The sequence below is a fragment of the Xenopus laevis genome, chromosome 8S (assembly GCF_017654675.1).
Source record: "Xenopus laevis strain J_2021 chromosome 8S, Xenopus_laevis_v10.1, whole genome shotgun sequence".
NCBI classification, from domain to species: Eukaryota; Metazoa; Chordata; class Amphibia; order Anura; family Pipidae; genus Xenopus; species Xenopus laevis.
In genome coordinates this window covers 71,540,128-71,565,660 of record NC_054386.1, presented here as the reverse complement: position 1 = coordinate 71,565,660, position 25,533 = coordinate 71,540,128, and the positions used below count along the sequence as shown (strand labels likewise).

At 35.8% G+C, this 25,533-nt stretch overlaps 1 protein-coding gene across 2 annotated transcripts in view; it reads left to right on the top strand.

Moving 5' to 3' along the window:
* Nucleotides 1-2,547, top strand: part of LOC108700148 (dachshund homolog 2) — a 372,744-nt gene extending 370,197 nt beyond the window's left edge. For both annotated transcript variants that reach the window (XM_041574972.1, XM_018233058.2), the window contains exon 12: nt 1,667-2,547. In XM_041574972.1, the coding sequence (XP_041430906.1) occupies nt 1,667-1,704 (38 nt within the window). In that variant the 3' untranslated portion in view covers nt 1,705-2,547. The remainder of the gene's footprint in view (nt 1-1,666) is intronic.
* Nucleotides 2,548-25,533: the final 22,986 nt, after the last annotated feature.

The following is a 25,533-nucleotide window of genomic DNA, read 5'->3' as shown; positions in this document are numbered from 1 at the left end:
TATTGGCGTATGCAAATCAGGAATGGAATATATGTCAACATAACACGCAGGGTACATGGGATTATCATTTTGCTATCATCTACACAATCTACTGATGTGGGATTAACCTTGTCCTTGCTGCAGAAAAAGAAAATACTTTATTAGACTGTGGGTGACTCTATAATAGGTGTCATGAACCTGACCCTTTCTTCAGATTACAGGCAAGCAACTGTCAAATAACAAACAAACATTACATAGGGGCATATTTATCAAGGGTCGAATTTCGAATTGAAAAAACGTTGAAATTCGAATTCAAAAAGACCAACCGAAATTAAGTCAAATAGGTCCGTATTCAGCCAAATTTGAATAGTTCAAATTGAAGTAATAGCACATTCGAACGAATTCGATTCAAAGTTTTTCCCAAAAAAACCTTTGCTTTTTCCACCAATTCCAATCAAGTCCACCAATTGACTCCAAATAGGTTCTAGGAGGTCCCCCATAGGCTAAAACAGCAATTCGGCAGGTTTTAGATGGCGACTGGTCGAAGTCGATACATGATAAATTTCTAATTTTTTTTCAAATTCAAATAGAATTTGGACTATTCCCTAGCCGAAGTAGACAAAAAATAGCTCAAAATTTGGATTTTTTTCATTCAAAAATTCACCTCGACCTTTGATAAATCTGCACCTTAGTAATGCACTGACAGTAAATAAGCATTCACACCAAACTACAACCCCAAGACCCTTCAGAATTTCTATCCCTATTGCAAAATTTCTATCCCTTGGCTCCCTATGCAAAATAGCCTCTATATTTAGGAACTTGTGGTTTATGCATATGAACAAAATTATTTTGGGTTTTAAAAATATTTGATCTATTCTATTTATATAGCCACTGTATTTATCCAGAACGCATTTTTCCAGTTACTAGTTAGCAGAAATGTCTATACTATTCTAACAACAAATAAACAAGAACCTATTTGCAAAATACATCATTAAGAAAATCATAATTTAAATATTTTTTCTGCTTTTTTTATTTTAAATCTAAGTGAATCATTCATTTTTAGCGAAGATATATTCTACATATGTTTTTCAGTTTGTTTTCCAAATAACTAGACAAATCTTTGTCAACAAACTAGGCTGGTGTTATTTTAATGCTAACTAATGCAACATGCCCCAATTTAGTAGATTTTATATACAGGTATGGATCCTGCTATGCTGAATGCTCACGATAAGGAATCTTTCCATAATTTGCATCACCATAACTTAAGTCTACTAAAAAAAATAATTTAAGCATTTATTAAACCCAATAGGATTGTATTAGCGCCAACAAGGATTAATTATATCTTAGTTAGGATCAAGTACAAGCTACTTCGTTCAGTATTACAGAGAAAATGGAATTCATTTTTATATTTGAAATGTTTGATTAAAATTTAGCAAATGGGAGATGACCTACCCATAATTTGAAGCTTTCTGGAAAACAGGTTTCCAAATCCTATGCCTGTAATGTATTTCCAGAGTTTCTTTTATATCTTGTAATTGTCATTGGATATAATGACTTAACAATAGTTTTAATTAATTAACTTGCTATAAACTATGTGCTACAAACAACTATTAAGTTAAAAATAATATTAAACTGATTTTATGGCTAAATAAATGCTTTAAATTAGTTTTTTCTTTTTGTTTTTTAGAAAACAGGACGTACATAAAGCCGCCAATAATGTACTGAAGGAAGACTTGTCGAAGATTGTTATTGGAAGATTACACTGTTCATGAAAAGGGTCCCTTCCTGCCTTTGATGCCTTTATTATAGAAAGACAAAATACGAACATGAAACTTGAAGGATGTTTTCGGAACTATTGTAGTGGTTGCTGCATCAACAACTGCCATGTCAATTTAGTAATAATGAAAGATTTTTCTGCAAAGTTTCCATAGAAAAGCCAACTGAAAGGATGCTGGTAGCATGTAGGCCCCAAATAGAGTTGTTTTGACTGATCTGAAGCACATGTAAAACAAATCTCCCCTAAAGATTCAAATAGGACTTCAACACTTTGTCTTAAATAACCATTTCACCCAAAAATGATAATTTAAACGATTATTCAGTTAAATGTGTGAGTAATCCCCAATGAATACACTACACTCAAATATGTCCTTTCCAGCTTTCCTTGTGAAATGGAAATTCTTAATGGCTGATACCACTCAACATTGAACAATATAATTGTGTTTATAAATCTAGCTTTGTTTATTGAAGCTGATACTCAATATATATTACATTTTCAAAAGAAATGTGTGTACATTTTTTTAAAAAAACAATGCTGTACAAATTATTCTTTCATTAGATGTCCAAATAAAGAGCACGAATGTTGCCCTGGCTGCTGGAATACTGAGGATCACAATGCCTTCTTATGCCCAGCTCAGCATTTGGTCTTTAAAGAGAAATGATCATAAAGTAGAATGTTAGATAATGGGACCTTTTAAGTATGGATTCTCTGTTGTACCATATTAAGTTAAAGTATAACTTCTTTGTTAAAATGTTCTTGCTAAAATACAGTATTAAAACATTTTTGTTTGACTTTGGAAATTTTTAATTTTTAATGACTAATTTAATGTATTTTATGAAATTGAACAGTAAAAGCCTGTTAAATAATTTTTCTGTGTCCCAGTACAAGAATGGTTTAATTAAAGACAAAATATACAACCAATGTTAATTACAGTTTTTACAATACTTTGTTTATTAAACACCATGTTATTTTTTTAAATATATTTTTTAATATTTAAATGTTCACATATTTATTAGATTTAGATGTAGAGCTCATCTCTTAGGGCAGATTTATAAAGGGTCGAATTTCGAAAGTACAAAAAATGTTGAAATTCGACCATCAAATTTAAAAACTTTGAATATCGAAATTCAATGTTTTTTCAACAAATTTGGCAATCCAACCGAATGATTCGAAAGATTTTTAACGATCAATCGAAGGATTTCTATTCGACCAAAAAAAACTTAGAAAAGTGCTTTGGAAGGTCCCCATAGGCTAACATTGCACTTCGGTAGCTTTAATTTGGCGAAGTATGAAGTCAATGTTTTTTTTAAAGAGACAATACTTAGATTATCTAATGGTCGAATAGTCAAACGATTTTTACTTCGAATTGTTCAAATCGAAGTCAAATGGTCGAATATATCCTATATGATGGTCAAAGTACCCAGAAATTTACTTCGAGATTTGAACTTTTTGAAATTTGAACCATTCACTGGAGCTTAGTAAATCTGCCCCTTAATGATCTCTTAAGTATAAAAATAATATAATTATTAGGGGACCCAAAAGCTTCAATTTTCCAGCAATTAGGGCAAGGTTTGGAAGTCAATAGACCTACGGATGATATTGTTGCCCCTACAAAAACATTCGGAGGACTGCTAATTTCCTTACACTGAGTTAGAATTGCCATAGATCGGCAACCAGACTGTCTACTCGGAAAATACAAATAATTCCTAAGCAACTGAGTGCTGCCCTTCATTCCCTGTAATGTTTTTTATACAACTTATTTTAAAAGTGTAACTATATTTACTTCTTGGTGTTTTTAAATGGGCTGATCACCTTTAAATTGGCTCTCTGTGTGATGTACAGAGTGATATTCTGAGACAAATTGCAACTGGTTTTAATTTTTTATTATTTGTTATGTTTGAGTTATTTTCTTTTTATTCAGCATCTCTTCAGTTTGGAATTGCAGCAGCTTTCAGCTTGGGCTAGCAATCAGGCATTGATTTGAATGAGAGACTGTACTATGCATAGAAGAGGGCCTGAATAGAAAGATGAATTATCAAAAGTATTTGTAGCCTTGAAGAGCATTTGATTTTTAGATGTCAGGGATCAGTGACCCCGATATGAAAGCTAGAAAGAGTCAGAAGGCAAATAATTTAAACACTATAAAAAAAATAAAGCCCAAAATTTGCTTAATATTAGGTTTTCTATAACAAACTAAGAGATAACTTCAAACTGCCCCCTTTAACAAGCAGTAAGATTGTTACCACTTAACTGATCGTTACCAAAAAACTGTTAAAATTGTTAATCCTCCATTCATTTACATTAATTCTAGTGCATTGCTTCTAATTGTCAAGGAATAATGTTGAGTAAGGTGTTAAAGGTATGTGCTACCACTGAACTTTATCACTCCATAGAATAAAATGATGTTCAACTGCTCAAAGCAGTCAAACATATTCTGGTGCATCAACACACTGATTTGCTTTGATAAACGTGTCAGCTAAACACTTTCCTGACTGACTAAAATATAATATTCAAACTAATGAGATTTTTGTGGACTCCCAAGAAAAATTTTCATAAATCAGCCTGTGTTTGCATGGGACCAAAATGTGCTTCACGGGCTTATGAAAAATATTCTTTCACTGTTTTTTGTTTGAGGGCCTTTGAACTGGCAACCCTTTCTTTGGTCAAAAAGGTTTTTTTTACTGGTTACAAGGATGGCTGCAGAGAAGAGAGCAAAGGCGTGGTCATCTGAAAAAGATGAAGGAGACAGAATGTCTCATCCAGGGTTCCCCAACCTTTTTTTTTTACCTGTGAGCCACATTTAAATGTAAAAGAAGATGGAGAGCAACACAAAAAATTCCCGGGGGTGCAAAATATGAACTGTGATTAGATATTGGTAGCCCCTATGTGGACTGGCAGCCTACAGGAGGCTCTGTTTGGCAGTACAAATGATTTTTTATTCAATTAAAGCTTGCCTTCAAGCCAGGAATTAAAACGTTAGCACCTACTTTGAGGCTATTGGGTGCAACATCCAAGGGGTTAGTGAGCAACCTGTTACTTGCGAGAGACTGGTTGGGTATCACTGGTCTCATATCTAATTTGTAACTTTTTGAGCAACTTTAAGTGGTCATCTGGGCACTTTTGCAATTTACATAAAATTGTAATGGTTTCTGTAATATTACACATTTTCAACAGTTTTAGGCTTTAATACCAGACTTTCCATTTCACTTTCAGCAATCCTAACTGTGTATGCACAATCTATGCACTTCTTGTACAGTTAATAAAATCTAGGGGTTCTGAGCCTCTGAGACAACTGTTAAGACTACTTTGAGTGGACTTACATCAATTCACTTTTGGGTTATGATACTAATCGTACAATAAGACCATTGAAATTCTGGTTAGGGCTAAGGTACTAATCCCTACCTTTATCAAGGAACCCCAGCTATGCTGCTATACTGTACATGTATAAGACCAGACTTTGTGGGCAATAAAGAACTGTGTTCATGTTGCTGTATGTAAAATGTTATTCATGCATATTTTTATTATAGTGCCACAAATATATGCAGTTAAAAAAAGGCAAAATAAAAAGCATACACAGAAGTTCAATAAATACGATTCATAAACAAACTTAAAGAAATGTGGCAGAAAGAAATAACATACTGTAGCATGACTTGGACACTGTCTTTATAGACTCTGAGGCTATACACTATGAACTCTTCTAACACTTGCTCTGCTGGACTAGGCAGGTACTGGGGGTAAGCCAGTGCTTCGTTTAAACACTGGGGACCAAATGTTGTACAATATTCTCATATTGACAAGTTACAGTTCTGCCCTTAATGCTACCGCTATATACCATCAATATACCATGAGAATGGAAATAAGCAGTTTGTAGCTCCTTTACAAAACAACATTTTGCCTTTCACAGTATTATCTTCCATTTAGGAAGATAGCTAATTCTCTTTCCTCTTTCTCTACCTCTTCCATGTTTTAACCCAGAACTTCACATGTACTAAATTTCCCTGAGGAATTGCGTTACTTTCAAAATAATCCCTCCCTACTGTGAACTGAAACACTGCCTTGAAATGGGGGAACATGGGGTCTCCTGATCATGCAGAAGAATTCTCTTATATTTCACAATATTTTACATATCTGGAACAGGGATTATTAAAGGGATGGGAAAATTTTTTTTTCAAAATGCATCAGTTAATAGTGCTGCTCCAACAGAATTCTGCACTGAAATCTATTTCTCAAAAGAGCAAACAGATTTTTTTATATTTAATTTTGAAATCTGACATGGGGCTAGACATACTGTCAGTTTCCGAGCTGCCCCCAGTCATGTGACTTGTGCTCTGATAAACTTCAGTCACCCTTTACTGCTGTACTGCAAGTTGGAGTGATATTACTCCTCCTTTTCCTCCCCAGCAGCTTAACAAAAGATCAATGGGAAGGTAACCAGATAGCAGCTCCCTAACACAAGATAGCTTACTGGTAGATCTAAGAACAACTCTTAATAGTAAAATCCAGGTCCCACTGTGACACATTCTGTTACATTGAGTAGGAGAAACAACAGCCTTCCAGAAAGCAGTTCCATCCTAAAGTGCTGGCTCTTTCTGAAAGCACATGACCAGGCAAAATGACCTGAGATGGCTGCCTACACACCAATATTAAAACTTAATAAAAAATACACTTGCTGGTTCAGGAATTAAATTTTATTTTGTAGAGTGAATTATTTGCAGTGTAAACAGTGTAATTTAGATATAAAATTGACATCATAAAAATCTTGACATAATCCCTTTAAACATCTAGCTGCACATCTTAAATTAATCTCAACTTTTAGGGCTAGTCCACACGGGGAGATAGCGAAGCGTTTGCGGTCGCGGCGACAAAGCGCCGCGACAGTCGCCGCGACCGGCGCAGGCGACAGTTCTGTATGGGCGCCTATGTAAAAACGCCTGTGCTAACCACACGAGGCGATGCGCTTTTCAACAGTCGCCTGAAAAAGCCTGGCGAGGCATTTTCAGGCGACTGTTGAAAAGCGCATCGCCTCGTGTGGTTAGCACAGGCGTTTTTACATAGGCGCCCATACAAAACTGTCGCCTGCGCCGGTCGCGGCGACTGTCGCGGCGCTTTGTCGCCGCGACCGCAAACGCGTCGCTATCTCCCCGTGTGGAATAGCCCTTATCAAGAAACCATTATCTTACAGAGCATTTAGGTTGAATGAACTTTATTGATTTTTTAATTTACCCTTCCAAGAAAACCTTTAAAGGTCAAACTGAAAGCAAATTCTTAAGCCATGTGTGCATAGTCGGTGACAAACTTATGATAACCTGAATCAGTATCCCTGACACCCCTATGGATTAAGTAATTATGAACTATATATGACTAACTATTTATAACTATCCATAGAACATTTTACACTTCATGTTACTGTATCTAAATTGTGTAAATGAAGAATGTCCTGCCTGGGATTCTGAAGTTGTTAAAGGTTCTCAGGGGATTTTTATATATGTATTGCATTTATAATGCAGGGATAAAACATTGTTTTCACTTGTAGTCTATATTAATAAATACAGTCTTTCATAAATATAAAGTCAGAGTACTACAAAACATATGACTATCTTGGTGTTTTGCTAGAAATAATTACCTTGACTTGAATTGGATAGGAAAAAAAGAAGACTTTCTCAAATCAAAGCCTCTAAACAGCCACCTTTTTGTGGTGCTAGGTGCTATGCTTTAAGACCCCTTCCTGACAAAAGGCTCACAGTCATATCTGTCTTGATAAAGGGCACAAAATGTTGCCTTATTTTTTATTTGGTTTAAATAAATCTTTTAGCATTTTAACTGCACAGTACAGCAGACCAACCACTTGATAAAGAGCTACATGAACTCAAAACGTTGCTGAAATAAAGGCATTTTACTTGTCAGTGTGTAGGGAGGCTAGATAACTTGCTCCTAGTATTCTTTTTGATTTGAGTATCCTATTAATCCTATGATAGAAGCGAATGCCTTTACTTTAATAGACCAGAGGTAGCAGCATTACCCACATAGTTCTACGTCTTTTTCTCCTTGTTATGCTCGTTCTTTTTCATATGGGAGTTAATGCTTATTGGTTTTTGTACAAAGCAACAAAATATTACTAAATTAATACTTTCCCAAGTACTGTTGTTGAATATTAGAACACATTAGAACACTTGACATGTGCAGTCCTTAAACAACCATCCTGATTACTAATCAGTTTTGAAACAAACACAAAGCCTCCACCAGGCCCCATACAAGTCATTTGTCTGCTCACCCCCCCCCCCCCATAAGAACACAACTAGTAGTACAAACATTTATTGCCACATCCCTTGTATGCTCTACACCAGGGGTCCCCAACCCTTTGAACGTGTGAGCAACATTCAGATGTAAAAGGAGTTGGGGAGCAACACAAGCATGAAGAATATTCTTGGGTGCCAAATAAGGGCTGTGATTGGGTATTTGGTAAACCCTAGGTGCAATGGCAACTTACAGGAGGCTCTGTTTGGTATTACACCTGTTTTTTATGCAACCAAAACTTGCCTCCAAGCCAGGAATTAAAAAATAAGCACCTGCTTTGAGGCCACTGGGGGTAACATCCAGGGGATCTCATGAGCAACATGTTGCTCAAGAGCCACTAGTTGGGGATCACTGGTCTACACCAACTAGCAGTTAAGTAGGTTATGCTAGGGAAACCCAAAGCTAATGTTAATCTATACTAATGTTACTCTATAATAAGCAGTTCACATAGTTCAATTAATGAATGTGCTAATAAGTCAGTTCATTGGTGGTCAGTGTATTTTACCTTGAGTTTTTGTGAAAGTTACATAAGGTTTTAAAAAGACTTAGGGGGCTAATTAAAGAATGCCTTTGGACTCAAGCATTCTAGTACTAAAACTAGCGAGGATTCCTAAACTCTTGCCTTGTTTCTTGATTTAAATACCATGGTTTCCTGATGATCAGGGTTTTATTTCCCAGAGTGGGTTTTTCAAAAATAATAAATAAACTGGGGGCAACATATACACATTGCCGGGATTTGGTTTAAGAGGAGTTGAGTGCTACTGATTAAGATCAAATGATGGGGTTTCAGTTCTCCTTTAAGCAAAAGATGTGCCTATCTGTATTGTTTAAGACAATTTTCAAAAAGTTGCTTTATTATTGGGACCTCGTGGACAATAAGAAATATATATAATGATAAAAAATATGAGTACAAAATGGGTAAAAATTTCTTGGCAATCTGGTGTGCACATTTGTGAAATATCTGCCTTACACTTTGTGGTTTAAACATTTCTGCAAGTCCATAGTCCATAAGAGCAGTAGCATTTAATATATTGTTTTCATCCCATTAATATTTGCAACATCACAAATGCCAGAGGCTTTATCCAGGCCAATCTTTTAATACACGCAAAGACATTTTATTCAATATACATGTTCAGCTTAAAAGTTATGTGTAAGAAGGTATTCATGCAAAACAAAGATCTGAAACCATCTATCATAATGTTACAGCAAACACATTTTTGAGCTTCACGGCTTATTCACGGAAATTATCCACACTGCTTCACTTCATCAGGCCCGGTGAAGAAAAATCACTTCATAACGTCACTCCACCAGGCATTCACTTCCCAAGTAGATGAGGTAATTAAAAGATGATATTTTGGTTAGGGATGGGCGAATTTTTTTGCCTTGTTTCGGCCAAAAAAATGACGCCCATAGACTTTTATGGCGTTGTGCATCAAAATAAAAAGATGCGCATCAAAAACATTTTTTTTGATGCCCATAGACATTAATGGGTGTCGGCGTCATTTTGCCGGCGGCAAATTTTTGGCAAAACGAAACGGGTCAAATTCGCCCATCCATAATTTTGGTTTCTCTAAACTGTACTATAACGACTGCAAAAAGAAGGGACGTTTGTGTTATAGTTGCTTTCCTTTTAAAGGTATATTATACCTTATTTTTATTATTCTTTCATATATGTTTAATGCTAATATGATAATAGAAATGTAGAATTATTTACCTATTACTTGTTTCACAAGATTCTATGGGGCAGATTTGCTAAAGAGCAAAGTGGCTAACGCTACCAACTTTTTGCCAGCGTTGCCACCCACAGGACATTGCCACTTTACTAACAGGCGCAGGTGCCAATTCGCTAGCGAACGGGACTGTCGCTAGTGTTCATTTGCACTTTATTGCCAGGCGACTTTTCACTCTGTCGAATGATCTTTACTCTTCATTCACTCAAATTCACTAAAGTGCAGATTTTACTGAACATTACATCTTTCGCCAGAGTTGACTTTGCCACCTATTCGTAACGTATTTGCCCCTGACGAAGTGGTGCGATGGATTCGAAGCTGATGCTGGCAAAAATGTGCCTGTTAGTGAATCTGCCCCTATGATGGCATTACAAGCTCATGTTACAGATTACATCTTTATTATGCTGCTGTTATCACAGGTAGTGATGAGCAAAAATTTTCACCAGGTTTCGCTGCGAAAAAGACACCCATAGTCTCCAATGGGTGGAAAAAATTGTTGTGCGTAAAAAAAAAATGACGTCCATATACTTCAATACATTTTTCACAGTTTTACTAATTTTCTGTGAAGTAAAATGGGTTAAACTTGCCCATCACTAATCACAAGCCAAAACATTCATGGTTTGAAAAGTTTGTGATTTAAACACTAACTAAGCATCTGTTGGGTTTTTTCTGGTTCCTTCGTCTTGTTCTAATGAATTGCATGCAAGTGGTGCTAGCGCACGCTGTAATTACTGGAAGCCTGGACAGGTCCGGAATGGAATTCAAAATGGGTATTGGCGTTTCAAGTTTACAGAGCTCCAAATAGCCCCCCACAAGCCAACTAAGCAATGCCTACTGTATCTATGGCATTCTACAAAAGACCCTCTGGCATTTGCCTGAATCCACAGATAGTCAGGGCTTGTGTCTGGACCTACAGTAGCTGAGAGTTGCCACCTGTTCAGTTTTGCCCAGGACAAGTCAGTTTTCGTTAGAGCTTCCCGGGTCAAAACCGCCTTCCCAGTTTTCCAAAATAGGAAAATGGTCCTATTCTCCTTTGATGCATTAACAGATGTATCAGATGCTGATTCTGTTATTGACTTTTCACACCAGAAATTAAGCTAATCAAACTCAAATGCATGGAAAAAATGTGCCACAACTCGCAAATGATATAACAAAAAGGATGCTAATTTGTTTCCTTACTGGTTCATTATACACAACTTAGCAGCAGACAACAATTAAATAAATTTAAATTAATAAAGAGCAGGCCCGGATTTGTGGAGAGGCCACCAAGGCCCTGCTAAAGAGTTGTGGCATAAAAATCTGGATAGTCAAAGTCCCCCAAAGCCGCCCCAGTCCAGTGTTACCTGCTCACTACAAAGAGGACAGAGAGGAGAAGGAGCTGCCTTGTTCTCTGTGTGTCAGGCTGGGCTGACAGATCTTTCAATAGGAAAATTACAAATTAAAACAGTGGTACGATTGTGTCCCCTCCCACCTTTTAGAGTGTCGCTCAGGTAAGTACCACTGGATTGGGGTGACTTTTGACTTGCAAGGACTTCATGCCACAACTCTTTACTAATACTGACACATTCCTTTGGATTTTTATAGAAATGTGTCAGTATTCCTTTAAAGGAGAAGAAAAGCTCCAAAACAGTTTATTGCCAACAGATTAGCCACAATAGTACAAGTTATAACACTATATTTATTCTGCAGAATGCTTTACCATACCCGAGTAAACAGCTCTAGACACTGTCTCTGTTTGTTTAGGATAGAAGCTGCCATATAAGCTTGGTGTGACATCACTTCTTGCCTGAGTCTCTCCCTGCTCACTTACAGCTCTGAGCTCAGATTACAGCAGGGAGGGGAGGATGGAAGGGGAGAGGAGCAAGTTGAGCATGCTCAAGCCCTGCCCTGGAGGTTTAAGATGAAAACAGGAAGTCTGATACAGAAGTCCATGTGTACACAATAGAAGGAAAGAAATGCTGTGTTTCTTTTGACAGAGGACTCAGAGCAGCATTATTTTGAGGGTTTACTGATGTATTTATATAGACCTTTCTGATAAACCTTACTTAATTTTTGCCTTTCCTTCTCCTTTAAAGAAGAACTAAAGTCTAACTAAAGAAGTAGGTTATAAATGTTGTACATTATGTTTTGGGCTTCTGCACCAGCCCATGGCAACCACAGCCCTTTAACAGTAAAGATCTGTGTCTCCAAAGATGCACCTGTACATCTTCTTTCTGCTGATTTATTGCACATGTTCTCTGCTGTCGTCACTTACTGAGCTTAGGGACCAATGTTCAAGATATGATACTGAATATATAGAATATAAATGTCACAATATAAGGCTGAGGCTGATCAGCCAAGTGTCACTAACACTTCACTTCACCAACAAAATCATCATTACTACTATAGAGATACTGAAACTTTAGGCTGATGTAATAAGTACAGTATATAAAATAAGGCATTTCCAACCATATTAATTTTCAGGGTTCAGTTCTCTTTTAATACTTCCACATTAACAAATACATTATATTTATTATGAAATGTTAGTTTCATATTCCCATATGAGTACCTTGTGCTTATAAATGCTTTATCATATCAAAACTATTCTGTGAGCTCTACAGGCCAGAAATTAAATATTACAAACAAGAGCTGCTTGAAACTACAAAAAACCTGCAACTATGACTGTAACTTAATTTACAAACTGTTTGTTGTTCACAGTTATGATGAATCAACATCATCTAAATTCTAAGTAATAAAAAAAAAGTCAGTGCTTTGCAATCATTATTCCAAACGGAAATATTAATTGTAACTAACTGGAAGTCAATTAAGCAAGGGTTCTGCTGGGTAATGCAGATCTTTTATAGTTTTGATTCAGTTAACTGCCTCATTAATGATTTATAGATGTGTATACAGCTGTGGGAACCATAGTATTATCTAATGCACTCAGCGAATAATTACATATAAAAAGAACGGTACAGCTCTAGGGAGAAACGGCTCTTTTACTTGAGCCATATTAATATGCAAAGCATTAAAAAAACAGACCATAATGCGTTATCATATTTGCTGAGATTTGTTTACAGTTTTCCTGGAAAATTATTTTTTCTTTTTTTGTGTAATGACTAATGCTTTTCAGACTTCTAACATGCTTTGTGAACAAAACATCAAGGCCAATTCAACAAAGACGGCAAGCAGAGCATTTATTATTTAAAAGCTCAATTTATAAAACATTTGCTTTCACCATGCAGCATCTCTTATGTGGAGGGGATTAGATATTAATGCAATGAAAACAATTGTAAATGTATAACGCTGTTTGCTACTATCTTATTTTCTTAAGGAAACTGCAAGAAAAAATTCAAGAGACCAACAAGCGAGGAAATTTACAAAGTTTTGTAAAGTGGGACAAAGCAATGACAAAAACTGGGTGGCAGTGAGAAAATAAGGTTGCCCATATTTTATGCACAATTAAACCCATAAGTATAATGAGAAAATAGTGATCATAGGCACACATTTACCATCAGTGCATGGCTAGAGATGTCCACAAATAAAATATACGTATTAGTCTGATTAACCACGTTTACTCATATCTCTAAAAGTGTATTTCTGGTCAATTTTTGCAAAAAAGCATCTGTGATGGCAGCACCCTCTGCTACAGTATCATATTTACACTCTACACCTACTCTCCATAATCACGCCTAGCAGGATACAGCACGATTTCTTTTATGATCTCATATAAATAGGGGGTCCAAGAATATAATAACCATAACTCCTAACAGGGACATGGTGGAGAATTGATATTATATTCATTGGTTATGAAGTATTGTATGGATTCCTTACATACTGTACTAAACATCAATACTGTGTGACCTACCCCTACCCAGATATTCCCAGAGTGCCAAACCTAGTCACTTTTGGACTCGTTAATATAGCATTTAATCCATAAACAGTTTTTATAGCATTGGTACAACAGGTATGGATTCTGGGATGATAAATGTGTTTGAATACATTATATTGTGACTTCCACATCACCTATGAGGGGCCTTAATGCAAACTCTAAATCCCCCCTCCTTGGGCTTTCACCCCTCCACATGGAAGGCTCCGTTGAGTCAGTTATCAGCCAGTGCTTGGAGAAGGGCATCACAGGGTGTGAACCCGTTACACATGGCTGATTCAAGACCTTAGTGAAGAGAGGCCTGTTACTTATCTGATTTTGGTACTGGCAGAAATGTTTTTTTCATGGTAACTTGGCCTGTTTTATTAAAGGGATACTGTCATGGGAAAATTTTTTTTTTCAAAATGAATCAGTTAATAGTGCTGCTCCAGCAGAATTCTGCACTGAAATCCATTTCTCAAAAGAGCAAACAGATTTTTTATATTCAGTTTTGAAATCTGACATGGGGCTAGACATTTTGTCAATTTCCCAGCTGCCCCAAGTCATGTGACTTGTGCTCTGATAAACTTCAATCACTCTTTACTGCTGTACTGCAAGTTGGAGTGATATCACCCCCTCCCTTTTTCCCCCCAGCAGCCAAACAAAAGAACAATAGGAAGGTAACCAGATAGCAGCTTCCTAACACAAGATAACAGCTGCCTGGTAGATCATGGAACAGCACTCAATAGTAAAAACCCATGCCCCACTGAGACGCATTCAGTTTCATTGAGAAGGAAAAACAGCAGCCTGCCAGAAAGCATTTCTCTCTTAAAGTGCAGGCACAAGTCACATGACCAAGGGCAGCTGGGAAATTGACAAAATGTCTAGCCCCATGTCAGATTTCAAAACTGAATATAAAAAAAATTGTTTGCTCTTTTGAGAAATGGATTTCAGTGTAGAATTCTGCTGGAGAAGCACTATTAACTAATTTTTTCCCATGAATGACAGCATCCCTTTAAGCCAGGGGTCAGCAACCTTTACTATCAAAAGAGCCATTTTGCCCCCTCTTCCACTAAAGAAAAATAGTCTGGAGCCGCAAAACATAACACAGTTTATAAACTTTTAAAAGTTTTAATCTTTTTTTAATTTTAACTGTTACAACAACAGAATACAACAAACAGAAGTGCAGTGTGTATGTGTAGGCCTACTTTGAAATAAATAAAACACTGAATAGCCCTATTAAATGCTAGATTTCTCATCTGTTTAATGTGACTTCTATTTCTGAAGCTCCATGCTGATCTTCCTTCTCTTGTCTTGAGTGTGTGACCGCGGTAAGGACCTTAAGGAATCATCTTGCTGCGGCTCGGTCTTGCTTGTCACTCCTGTGATGTCCATACAGACCTCGCACCTGCTGGCGGCTACTTGAGTGTGCGACCGTGGTAAGCTAACCGTTATCTTACTGCGGTCAAGAAGCCACCAGCCGTTGCGAGGGCTGTATGGACATCCCAGGAGTGACAGGCAAGACCGAGCCGCAACAAGCAGGATGAAGAGCCGCATGAGGCTCCGGAGCCGCGGGTTGCCTACCCCTGCTTTAAGCTTACAGGCTTTTATCATGACACTTTATAACTCATTTAATCACATTTGCAATCATCCTGCATCTGTCACATTGTCTGCTTAGCAGGCCAGGTTTTTAAATGTTCAATTATTATATGCTAATCACTATGCCTACATCTATCCATGCCTCCCCTGAACAAGAGGACCAAACCAGCCACTATGTTCAAGAAGTCAGTAATGGTGTCCAAAAGGGCCCACAGCAGTTACTTTAAGCTACACTAACTATGATGCAGTTACCTTTATATGATCTTTGGAACAGGAATGGTTTATAGTACTAATGAGGACTCATACTCGACTCACTTATTGATTAGGAGGAACATTGCACAAAGAGGGTGGAAATTGAATAAATTGCCCACCCCCAAAATAATTTTTGGACCATGAAAGCTAATACAGAAATTAGGTATGCATACAATTATAGGAGAGATTTCTCAAACAGCACCTCTTGACCTAAAACAATATGAAATCCCACAAGTCTCAACAAAGCTGCAACATGGACTAATCTGTATTTTTCAGTTTTGGAAACATCTACTCTTTTACATATCCCAGATAAATAAACTATGCCCTTCAGACAGGCCAAGGCAAACTGAATACTGCCATTATATCCGAGACTTTTAGTGCAGGCCTGCAGCTTGGATTGATTTAATTTAACGATTGACCCTATTAGAAGAAACAATGATTAAGTGAGTGGCAGTAAGATAATTCTCATTTTAAACTGGGACAAGGAGCATGTTCCTCTTTGAAAGAATATTTATTTATTTATTATCAACTGCCCCTTATATATGCACTGAATGATAGATATGACCACTTTTCAAATATAAACATAACCGAAAAATGTTGGAACAACAAGTAAAAATTGCCCTTATAACTCTACTAACCAATCAGATACCTCATTTAAAGCACTTATCAAGTGGAATGGAAATGATTTTCATTTATTTTTTTATTTTAAGCATCAAGAACAGATACTGTTTTTGGCAGTTACCTACTATATGTACATAACTGATCTCTGCTTTAGCTGTTTAGCACTTTCTATATCCGTATACCTTGAATTGCACCTTGATTTTTAAGTTTATAAACTTTGATTTGGGACCAAAAGTATTGCTCTTGTTATAAATTTTACACAGCTGCTGTTGAACTACAAATCCCAGCAGCCTTAGCTAATCAAGGCAGTTTGGTATTGCTCATTATAAGCACTTTTCACAGTTAAAATTTATTTTATTCACAGTAACATATATTATATCAGACAATATGTCATGACTGTGTTCTGTAATATAATGCATCTGTAAATATAACCTTTTGCTGTGTGGCTAATATTTTGTTTTCCTTACTCTTTTCTTAAGGATTTGCCCATGATTTATGCTTTTAATGCTTGTATAATAGAATTTGACATTTTCCAGCTGAGGTGTAGCCTACTTTGTGCTGCATGCTTCATTACACTCTGCTCCCTTTGAGAGGATGAACAGAGTAAAAATAGCCTGGCTGTTTAAAATGTGAGAAGAAATAAATGAAATCTCAACAGATGCCAAATTCTATTGTTATGTTCTCTTCTATTGACAAAAAACTAACTTTAAAGAACTCTTTACTTACTTTCATATTATGGCTTCTCACAAATATATGTGCACACTATTATCTGCAGTCAGTATTTAGGCAGTGGATTTGCCATTTAGTTTAAGACATTTTATGGGATAAGCTACTTCTGCTTCTCAGGATAGCAAAACTGTTTACGTTGCCTTCTGTTTCTTTTTTTAACCCTAGTTCACACTCAATACCAGCCTCTAAGAAAACCCCATAATTTAAGATACGTTTTAAAAAATCCTAACTGTTTAGAAATGATAAATTGGGCCAGTAACAAATGACAGATATTGGGGCAGATTTATCAAGGGTTGAAGTGAATTAGAGGGAATTTTCGCAGAAAAAAAAAATTAGAAATTAGAAGTAATTTTTCGGATACTTCGACCATTGAATAGGATACTACGATTTCGATTCGATTAGAAGTAAAATAGTTCAAATATTCGACCATTCGATTATCGAAGTACTGTCTCTTTAAAAAAAACTTTGACTTCAATACTTTGCCAAATTAAACCTGCCGAAGTGCTATGTTAGCCTATGGGGACCTTCTAGAGCAGTTTTCTAAGTTTTTTGAAGTCGAAGAAAAATCGTTCGTTCGATTGATCGTTGAAATCCTTCGAATCGGTCAAATCGAATGATTTAAAAGTTCCAATGAATGATTTTGACTTTGACTTTGACCGCAAATTGCCAAATAAATCTAAAAAAAGATAAATCTGCCCCTTAAAATTGAACTGGTGTTTTCTTCATATAAAGCAAGGGAAACATAGCTCAGGTTGTACTATTTGTCTGGATATGAGGCAATGTCATGTTCCATGTCAAAACAGTTTTGTGAGAATGAGCTTGGTAAATCAGGAAGGGGGTTACAATGAGAAAGTGAAATATTCAGATTTGTAGAACAGATGATGTACATGGGTGTAAAAAAGAAAAAATGTAAAAAAGAAATAGCGATGAAGAAAACATCAGGATAAGGTTTGGTACATGTCTTATAAACATGTATCTATATTTTTGTCTGTCTCTCTATAAGCTACACAAACCCAGTGGTACAGCTTAATGGGTGGCAGTAAAGACGAAAGATGAAAAATCTTAGCAAAAGTATCCAATTTACAAATATCATCAACTTCCTTCTTAAGTTCATGTTGAACACCCCTGCCCCAGGTAATCCAGCTTTGTCTGTAGCAGAGAAACTTTCAAATGGAAAGTTCCCCCAGGTTTTTATTCTATCCCTGTCCTGTATTCAATATAGCAAAACTATTTTGTGTTTTTGTTTTACAGGGTTGTAAGTTTAATAAGCACAAAGTTAAAATTACATGTACATATTTACACGCAAGTAGAGCACTTGCTATCTTGAATACTTTTATGAAGTTTCCAGTTAGTTAAAACTAACTGGATTTATTATTAGTTTTAAAAGTTAATTTAATTGCACAATATACACTAAACTGAGTCTCATTTATCCTGTTTGCTTAAAACCAGCACCATATTCCTCAAGCAGAGGTCCTAGGTCACAATGGCACACCTCATTTTAATGTGTCGAAAAAATTAAAAAATATTGCATTGAAAAAAAAAACACTTTGGCATTGACAGCCTCTATTGACTGTTACATGAACTTGGCTTAGGTTTTAGATGCTGAAAGTTTAGCACACATTCACATGTATCTATTTTTTATGCTTATTAAATATTGGGCAATCAAGCATATTTCAAATTCAGGAGTTTTATCGAGAAACAAAATAGAATGTTGATAATTTACCCTCATAATGTTTATAAGCTCTTTATTTCTGAAATTAGGCACCTTTTCTAGAAAGGCTCTAGAACAGTGGCATAGAGGAAGCAGGCACTGCAGTCATGGACAGCAAATAAATGATTGCTGAACACAACAAAGTCAATATTAATAAAAATAAGATTTCAGATCCAAATAATGCATTTTTAAATGTACAGAAATAATAGCGTGCTTGAAAAAAAGCTGCAAAAAAACCCATATAATTCACGTATAATTTAGGACGTTTTCTTCAAGGATTTTCTCGGAGAAACCTTACACTCCATTCCATGCCTCAACACTTCTTTTCCTGATGTGGCAGTAGCCTGGTTTATGTGGCATGATGAACTAAGACGTCCATTCTGTGCCTAATGATTGATATGATCAATCCTACACTTTAACTTGTGCATGTTATTACAAATATTGCTCTTCAGTAGAGATCTTTTTGGACAAAAGGGGGGGTCATTTATAAAGTTTGTGCCGTGTATATTTATTCGCAAATGGTTGTATTGCCCATGTTTTTTCCTGAACACTAAAATATTGCACTGCTGTGCCCGTCTTTCTGGTTCTTGCGAATTTGCATTGAGAATAAATTTTCGCAAATAAAACAGGTGTTTGCGTTAGTTCGCCTACTGTGCGAGGTTGTTGTGTGCAAAAATAGCATTGACAGTAACTTAAATTCGCAATTTGCAAAACTGTTTTGCGAATATTTTCTCCGCCACCAACATTGTGGCGTAATTAAGATGCAGAGTCTGCACAGACTATTCGCAATTTGAGATTTTTGCCATATTTAAAAAGCTCCTATAGAGCTAAGTTTAGGGATGGGGACAAAAGAACCTGCCAGTGAGTTACAGCTCTGCATGTTTTGGACTATACACAGAACACAATTTAATTCAAATGGAAGGTTGAGTGTGTCAAAATGCATCTACTCTATCAATATTGCTTGGCTGGGTAGCAAGAGACTGGACATTTCTGGTAAGAATAGAACATACTGATTTGTATCTGTATAAATTATATTAATGCTATAGATCATAAAATGTGACTTGCCTGTCTTCACATCCAAAATTAATCCATAATTATTCATTGTAAATACAGAGCCATTTATTCTATTATATTTGGCAATCATCCTCCATTTTAAATCAGAGTATTACTTGTCATAATATGATTTGTGAGCGACTGCTTTGTCCTTTTCATTTTCCAGAGTCTTTTCTTTAGATCTCTGCTGTGATGCATTACTTTTTTCCCCCTCCTTATCTTTGTGATGTGACATGATTAATGAGATGTAATTCTCATTTGGAGTTTACTACCAATCAAGAGGCAGATGGGCAGTTGTGGCTAGCAAACATCAAGACAGCAGGAGATGCTAAAGCTTTTTCAGCATTCCATAAAATCTATTTTATTTAAAGAATAGAGACTTATTATGTCCTTATCTGATACATTTTAAATTACCTTTACACTTTTACAGCAGTGCACAATAAGAAGATAATAAGAATAGCCGCCACAGAGATGAGAGAAGATGTACAGTTTATGCCACGTTTATAGTGCTGCTCGTGGCATGATTTAAAATTTACAGTTATGGGTGTTTATTTATTTTATTTTTAATTGGTTGTGTTTTGTTTTCACTAATATTTAGATGCCCTCTAGCTCTGATTATCGTTATCCTGTATGAAACAATGCATATTGCCAATTTTGCTCATTATGGAGACGCAAAAGTAGAAATAGTGATTTACATTCCCCATTTTTTCCAAGTTTTGACTTTTGTCAAGGAGAGATATAAACTGCATGATGCCAGTAAGTGATAATATGAAACTAGATGCCACTCTTCAATGGCAGTTTGCTTGGATCACATTGACAATATGTTCTTATGTGTTTAAAAAAAAAAAAGGGTAAAGGTAAAGAAAAGGCATAAACATGCAAGCAAACTGTAGTGGATGCTTAATAAATCTTTTTCACAAATATGTTTTCTTTGTACCTGTGGTTTTGAGATATAAATGGTTTATTACCTTAATGAACCAGATTATCTCTTATGGAAGCTGCAAGAGCATATTATGAGCTTCATATGGTTACAAGACACCCAGGGCACAAAACCATTTTCAGGATTATTTTGTCCAAAGACAATGATACATAATGTTAAATAAGGCTACTGGATAAGTGCTGAGTCACCTCCAGCTCTTGTTGGCAATATGTTATTCTTTTGGCAGAACCTATAGATGTAACCTGCTGTGAACATCTTGAAATTGCCATCATGTTAAGAGTAGTGGTAGCTGCAGAGTGATTCCAAAGCAGCAGGGTGGACTATGTGCACAGAAGTGCAAGTATTGTTTTGGATGTAACTACCTCAAATACTGTAAATAGCCACAATAAGCTCAATATTTGTGTCCATTTAAGCATGACCGCACTTATAACTGTGTTTGCAAATGACTCCCTAAATTGGACTTTTTTCCTTCATGAATTCATCTTGAGCAGCGAAACATCAACCAGTGATAGATATCTGAGTTTTCTATATTTAAACTCAAAGAAGCTATTATATAACTGCTTTATTTCTATAACTGACATTAGGGGGCAGATTTACTTAGGGTCGAATATTGAGGGTTAATTAACCCTCGATATTCGACTGTCAAAGTTAAATCCTTCAACTTCGAATATCGAAGTCGAAGGATTTAGGGCTATTCAAAGGAATAATTGTTTGATCGAACAATTAAATCCTTCGAATCGAACGATTCGAAGGATTTTAATCCATCGACAAACAAAATTCCTTCAATCAAAAAAAAGCTTAGAAAGCCTATGGGGACCTTCCCCATAGGCTAACATTGAGGTTTGGTAGATTTTACTTGTCGAAGTAGGGGGGGTCAACGTTTTTTTTAAAGAGACAGTACTTCGACTATCGAATGGTCAAACGATTTTTAGTTTGAATCGTTCGATTCAAAGTTGAAGTCATAGTCGAAGGTCGAAGTAGCCTATTCGATGGTCGAAGTAGCCAAATAAACGTTCAAAATTCGAAGTATTTTTTCTTCTATTCCTTCACTAGAGCTAAGTAAATGTGCCCCTAGGATATTCAGTGAATCTTCTAAACTATTCCTAGAGTTTAGGTCTCCTGAACTCTAGCAACACTAACATTTAGAAATCTCACATACTATGTCCCAAAGTGAAAAGCAATAACCTAAATAAGGAAAGCAGCAAGGGCCACACATAAGGCCTTTTGAAAATTGCTCATTTAGGAGGTAAACAAAAAAGCTTTTGACAAAATAAAAGTGAAAGGAAAAGTTGAAGCTTTTTTCAGGGAGCTGGCTAAGCTGGCTGCATCAGCTTAATCAAGGGGACCAAGACAACCCTGTACTTAGCATCTGTGAAGAAAAAAATTTTTTCATACACATAGGGGCAGATTTATCAACAGTCGAATTTCGAAGTGGAAAATACTTTCGAATTCTACCATCGAAAAGAATCCTCCGACATTCAAATTCGAAGTTGGAGGATTTTATTCATCGTACGATCGTATTACGATTGTAGTACGATGGTACGATAGTACGATAGTACTCCGATCGTACTTCGAATTGTACAATTCAAACGATTTTATCGTACGATCGTACGATTTTCAATAAATTACTTAGAAATTCGAACTTTTTGTACTTTGAAAATTCACTCGAACCTTAGTAAATCTGCACCATAGATTTCATTATCTCTATCCATGTATATACAGTTTCAATGATTTCATTTAATGTGTCCCTGTGTTCCTCAATTTCAGACTTCTTGTAAATATTTCCAAACCTTTACTCTTTTTCTCCTTTCCCCTTTGCTCATTGTGGAACTGTAGACCCTAAATATTCTGGGGTGTGGGTCCATAAAAACTCCATTAATTATGGCAAATATGGGTTGAGACAACATTAGCATCTACTTTTTACTGACTGGGAAAAGCAAATAGAAGAGAATGGACAAATACACTATTTTTGCTCAATAAATATGTTTTGACTTGTCATTTACTGTGTTGCTGTCACACAAGTAAGAGAATAAAAACTGTGCAACATTGCTTGGAAACATATAACCATATCTATCTTTATTTATTTTTTGCTGTTAAGATGTGGTACAGCAATTAGAACATATGTTGTACAGTTGGCATGCTGAATGTGGCAGATTTTAGGTTGGAGAACAAACAGAAATCAAAAGGGCTGTGCAACAAACATCTCGGTCCCGCAACACCTTTATAATCTTAATACATAACAAACAAACATATGCAATAGGTCTGTCTCTAAATCCAATAAGGAGCCCTTGTGTTCCTAAAGAAATCTGTTAAAAATCTGAAAAAAAGAGACTACATATGGATGTTAAAATATTGTATGGCAAAACGTTTCCTGATGAAGAAACACAATTTTTCACTGAAGTCATTTTTATTAGTCTTATTTTCTTAATAGGTTTTGTGTGCACAGGAAATCAATTTTACTTCTAAGTTTTAAAAGGTCTTCAGGAAGCAAATATGTCTGGAGGGGAGAGGTGAAACATGACTATAAACACAATAGGAGTCATGTTTGCTTTTTGGATATCTGTAGTGTTTATACTGCTTGGAAAGAGTGTACTTTCCCCTGTAAATACTAATCCCTTGTTTAGTTATTTTTTTTTCACTACTGTTATTCAGCTCATATTGAAGTTAAAATGTGCATTTTCCTGCCTGTGCTCCCATCACATTTAGCTTGACATATGAAACCCCTGTATTGATTTATATCACTCACTTATTTATCTTTTACAGATTTTGTGTCAATAAATCACACATTTGCATCATAAAGGCAATGAAATCTGAATGTGTAGGCAACATTACAATATAAATCAATGCTGCGTTACATAATTTTTTTTTTAATTTTCTTGCATTTCTTCTCCCCTTGATAAATGGCCTTTCAACAGATTGAACAATGCATGTGAAAATGTATATGTTTTGTAAAACCAGATAAATACCTTTTACATGGGGAGGGTTGCTATGAAAAAGCTATACACATGCAGTTAGGCACAAATGTGACCTTTATGTCACACTCTGTAGAGATTACCATTCTGAGAGAAATGGGTTGACAGGAGGAATATAAATGTGAAATCAGCTGCAGGAATGGCTCAATTGTTTGATTTACAAGATATCATCTGAATGCTGAAAGATACTGGAACCTGATGGTTTGCATTGATTACAGTGTAGATGTTTTCTTGGAAATACGCAAATCTCTGCAGAGAACATTAAAGGAAAAATGAAATAGAAGCATATATCCTGAGGAAAACATTTGCAAAGGTCTATGAATGGAGACCGTTAAATATATCCACCTATCTGGCAAGCCACTTGCATTTAAGTACTTGCTAATAACATAGTACTAACCTATATCTGTCTATTAAACTTACACTAAGGGGGTTATTTACTAAACTCCGAATGCAAAAATCACGAAAAAATTCATGATTTTTTTTAATAAAATCTGACTTTTAAAAAAATCATGAATTTTTCGAAATGTATTAAATCCCGAGGATGGAAAAGTCAAAATCTGAAAATTCGGCATCTCAGACCTGTTGAGGTTGCATATAAGTCAATGGGAGAAGTCCCAATGATTTTTTCATGTGCGCTGGGTTTTTGGCAATATCCTGAAGTTTTCTGAGTTTTCAGGCAAAATTCTGCATTTTCAGACGAAAAACCCAAACAAATCATAAATATTGTATGAAAAAAATCCGAAAAAATTTCGAAAATTGGATTTTTCACGATTTTCTGATTTTTTCCCGCAAACAAAAGTTTCGGGAAAGTGTATTAATAAATAAGGCCCAAAAACCCGTGCGGATTTAGAGTTTTTTAAAGAAAATATTGAGGTAAATTCAGACTTTGATAAATAACCCCCTCATCCTATGATTTTGCTGTGTTGTGGGATGCTGTGGGACTTGCAGTTCATAAACAGGGATCAACAGGACAAACATTAATATTATATAACAATATTAAAGAGATTACCAGGTCATGTAAAAATTTGGCGATTTTTCTAAAAAACTCAAAATGAGTACTTGAGCAACATGTTAAGTGGCACATTAAAGATTCTTACCTAACTGGAATATATATTTCAGTAAATTTTGTCCTTTTGCAGTTTTTCCTTGAGCCACCATATTATGATATTATCTGTGCTGCCTCAGAGATCACCTGACCAGAAATGCTGCAGCTCTCACTGTAACAGGAAGAAGTGTGGAAGCAAAAGAAAGAACTCTGTCTGTTAATTGGCTCATGTGACCTAACATGTATGGTATGGTTGGTTTGTTTGTGTGCACTGGGAATTGTAGGATCGGCCCTCAATTCTTAAAATGGCAATTTTCTATATAGGATTACCTAAAAAAAAGTATGTTAATATGAAAATGGATTATTTACACGAAGCGGGGCTTTACATATGAGCTGTGTTATGCAATATATTTTTATAGAGGCCTACATTGTTTAAATTATTTGGTAGCATTATGTTAATAACAACATGCTTTTATTTTTTTATGATATGCCACTTTGAGGCATACCTGTGCATGAAATTATTTAGTTGCTGTGAATCAGCTTGCAGTGTAATTGTTTTTTACTGAGATACTGAAGATTAAGTTATTTGCCTATAATATAAGTTAATATAAGTTAATATAAGTTATAATATAGTATAAGTACAATATAAGTTGCTGATCATTGATCCATGTCTTGATAAAGGTGAGTTGCACACCTGAAACATTAAATTATTAAGCATTGTGTAGTGCACCTTAATTATTTATCATTGATTTTGCTGTGGCCTTTCAGAGGTTCTTCTGTAGGTACTCCTGGCAAGATACACTAATGTATGTACAACCTGCCAGTATTTTCAGCTGAGATTTTGCGTACATTTGAAAGCTGAACATGTTTGGAGAGCTGATTTCTCTGTGGTCCAGATTTCTTTAGCGGAAAAACGTACCAGAGGGTCCTTAACAGTAATTATTATAGAGAGTATAGGAAGACACAACTGCAACTTTGACAGTA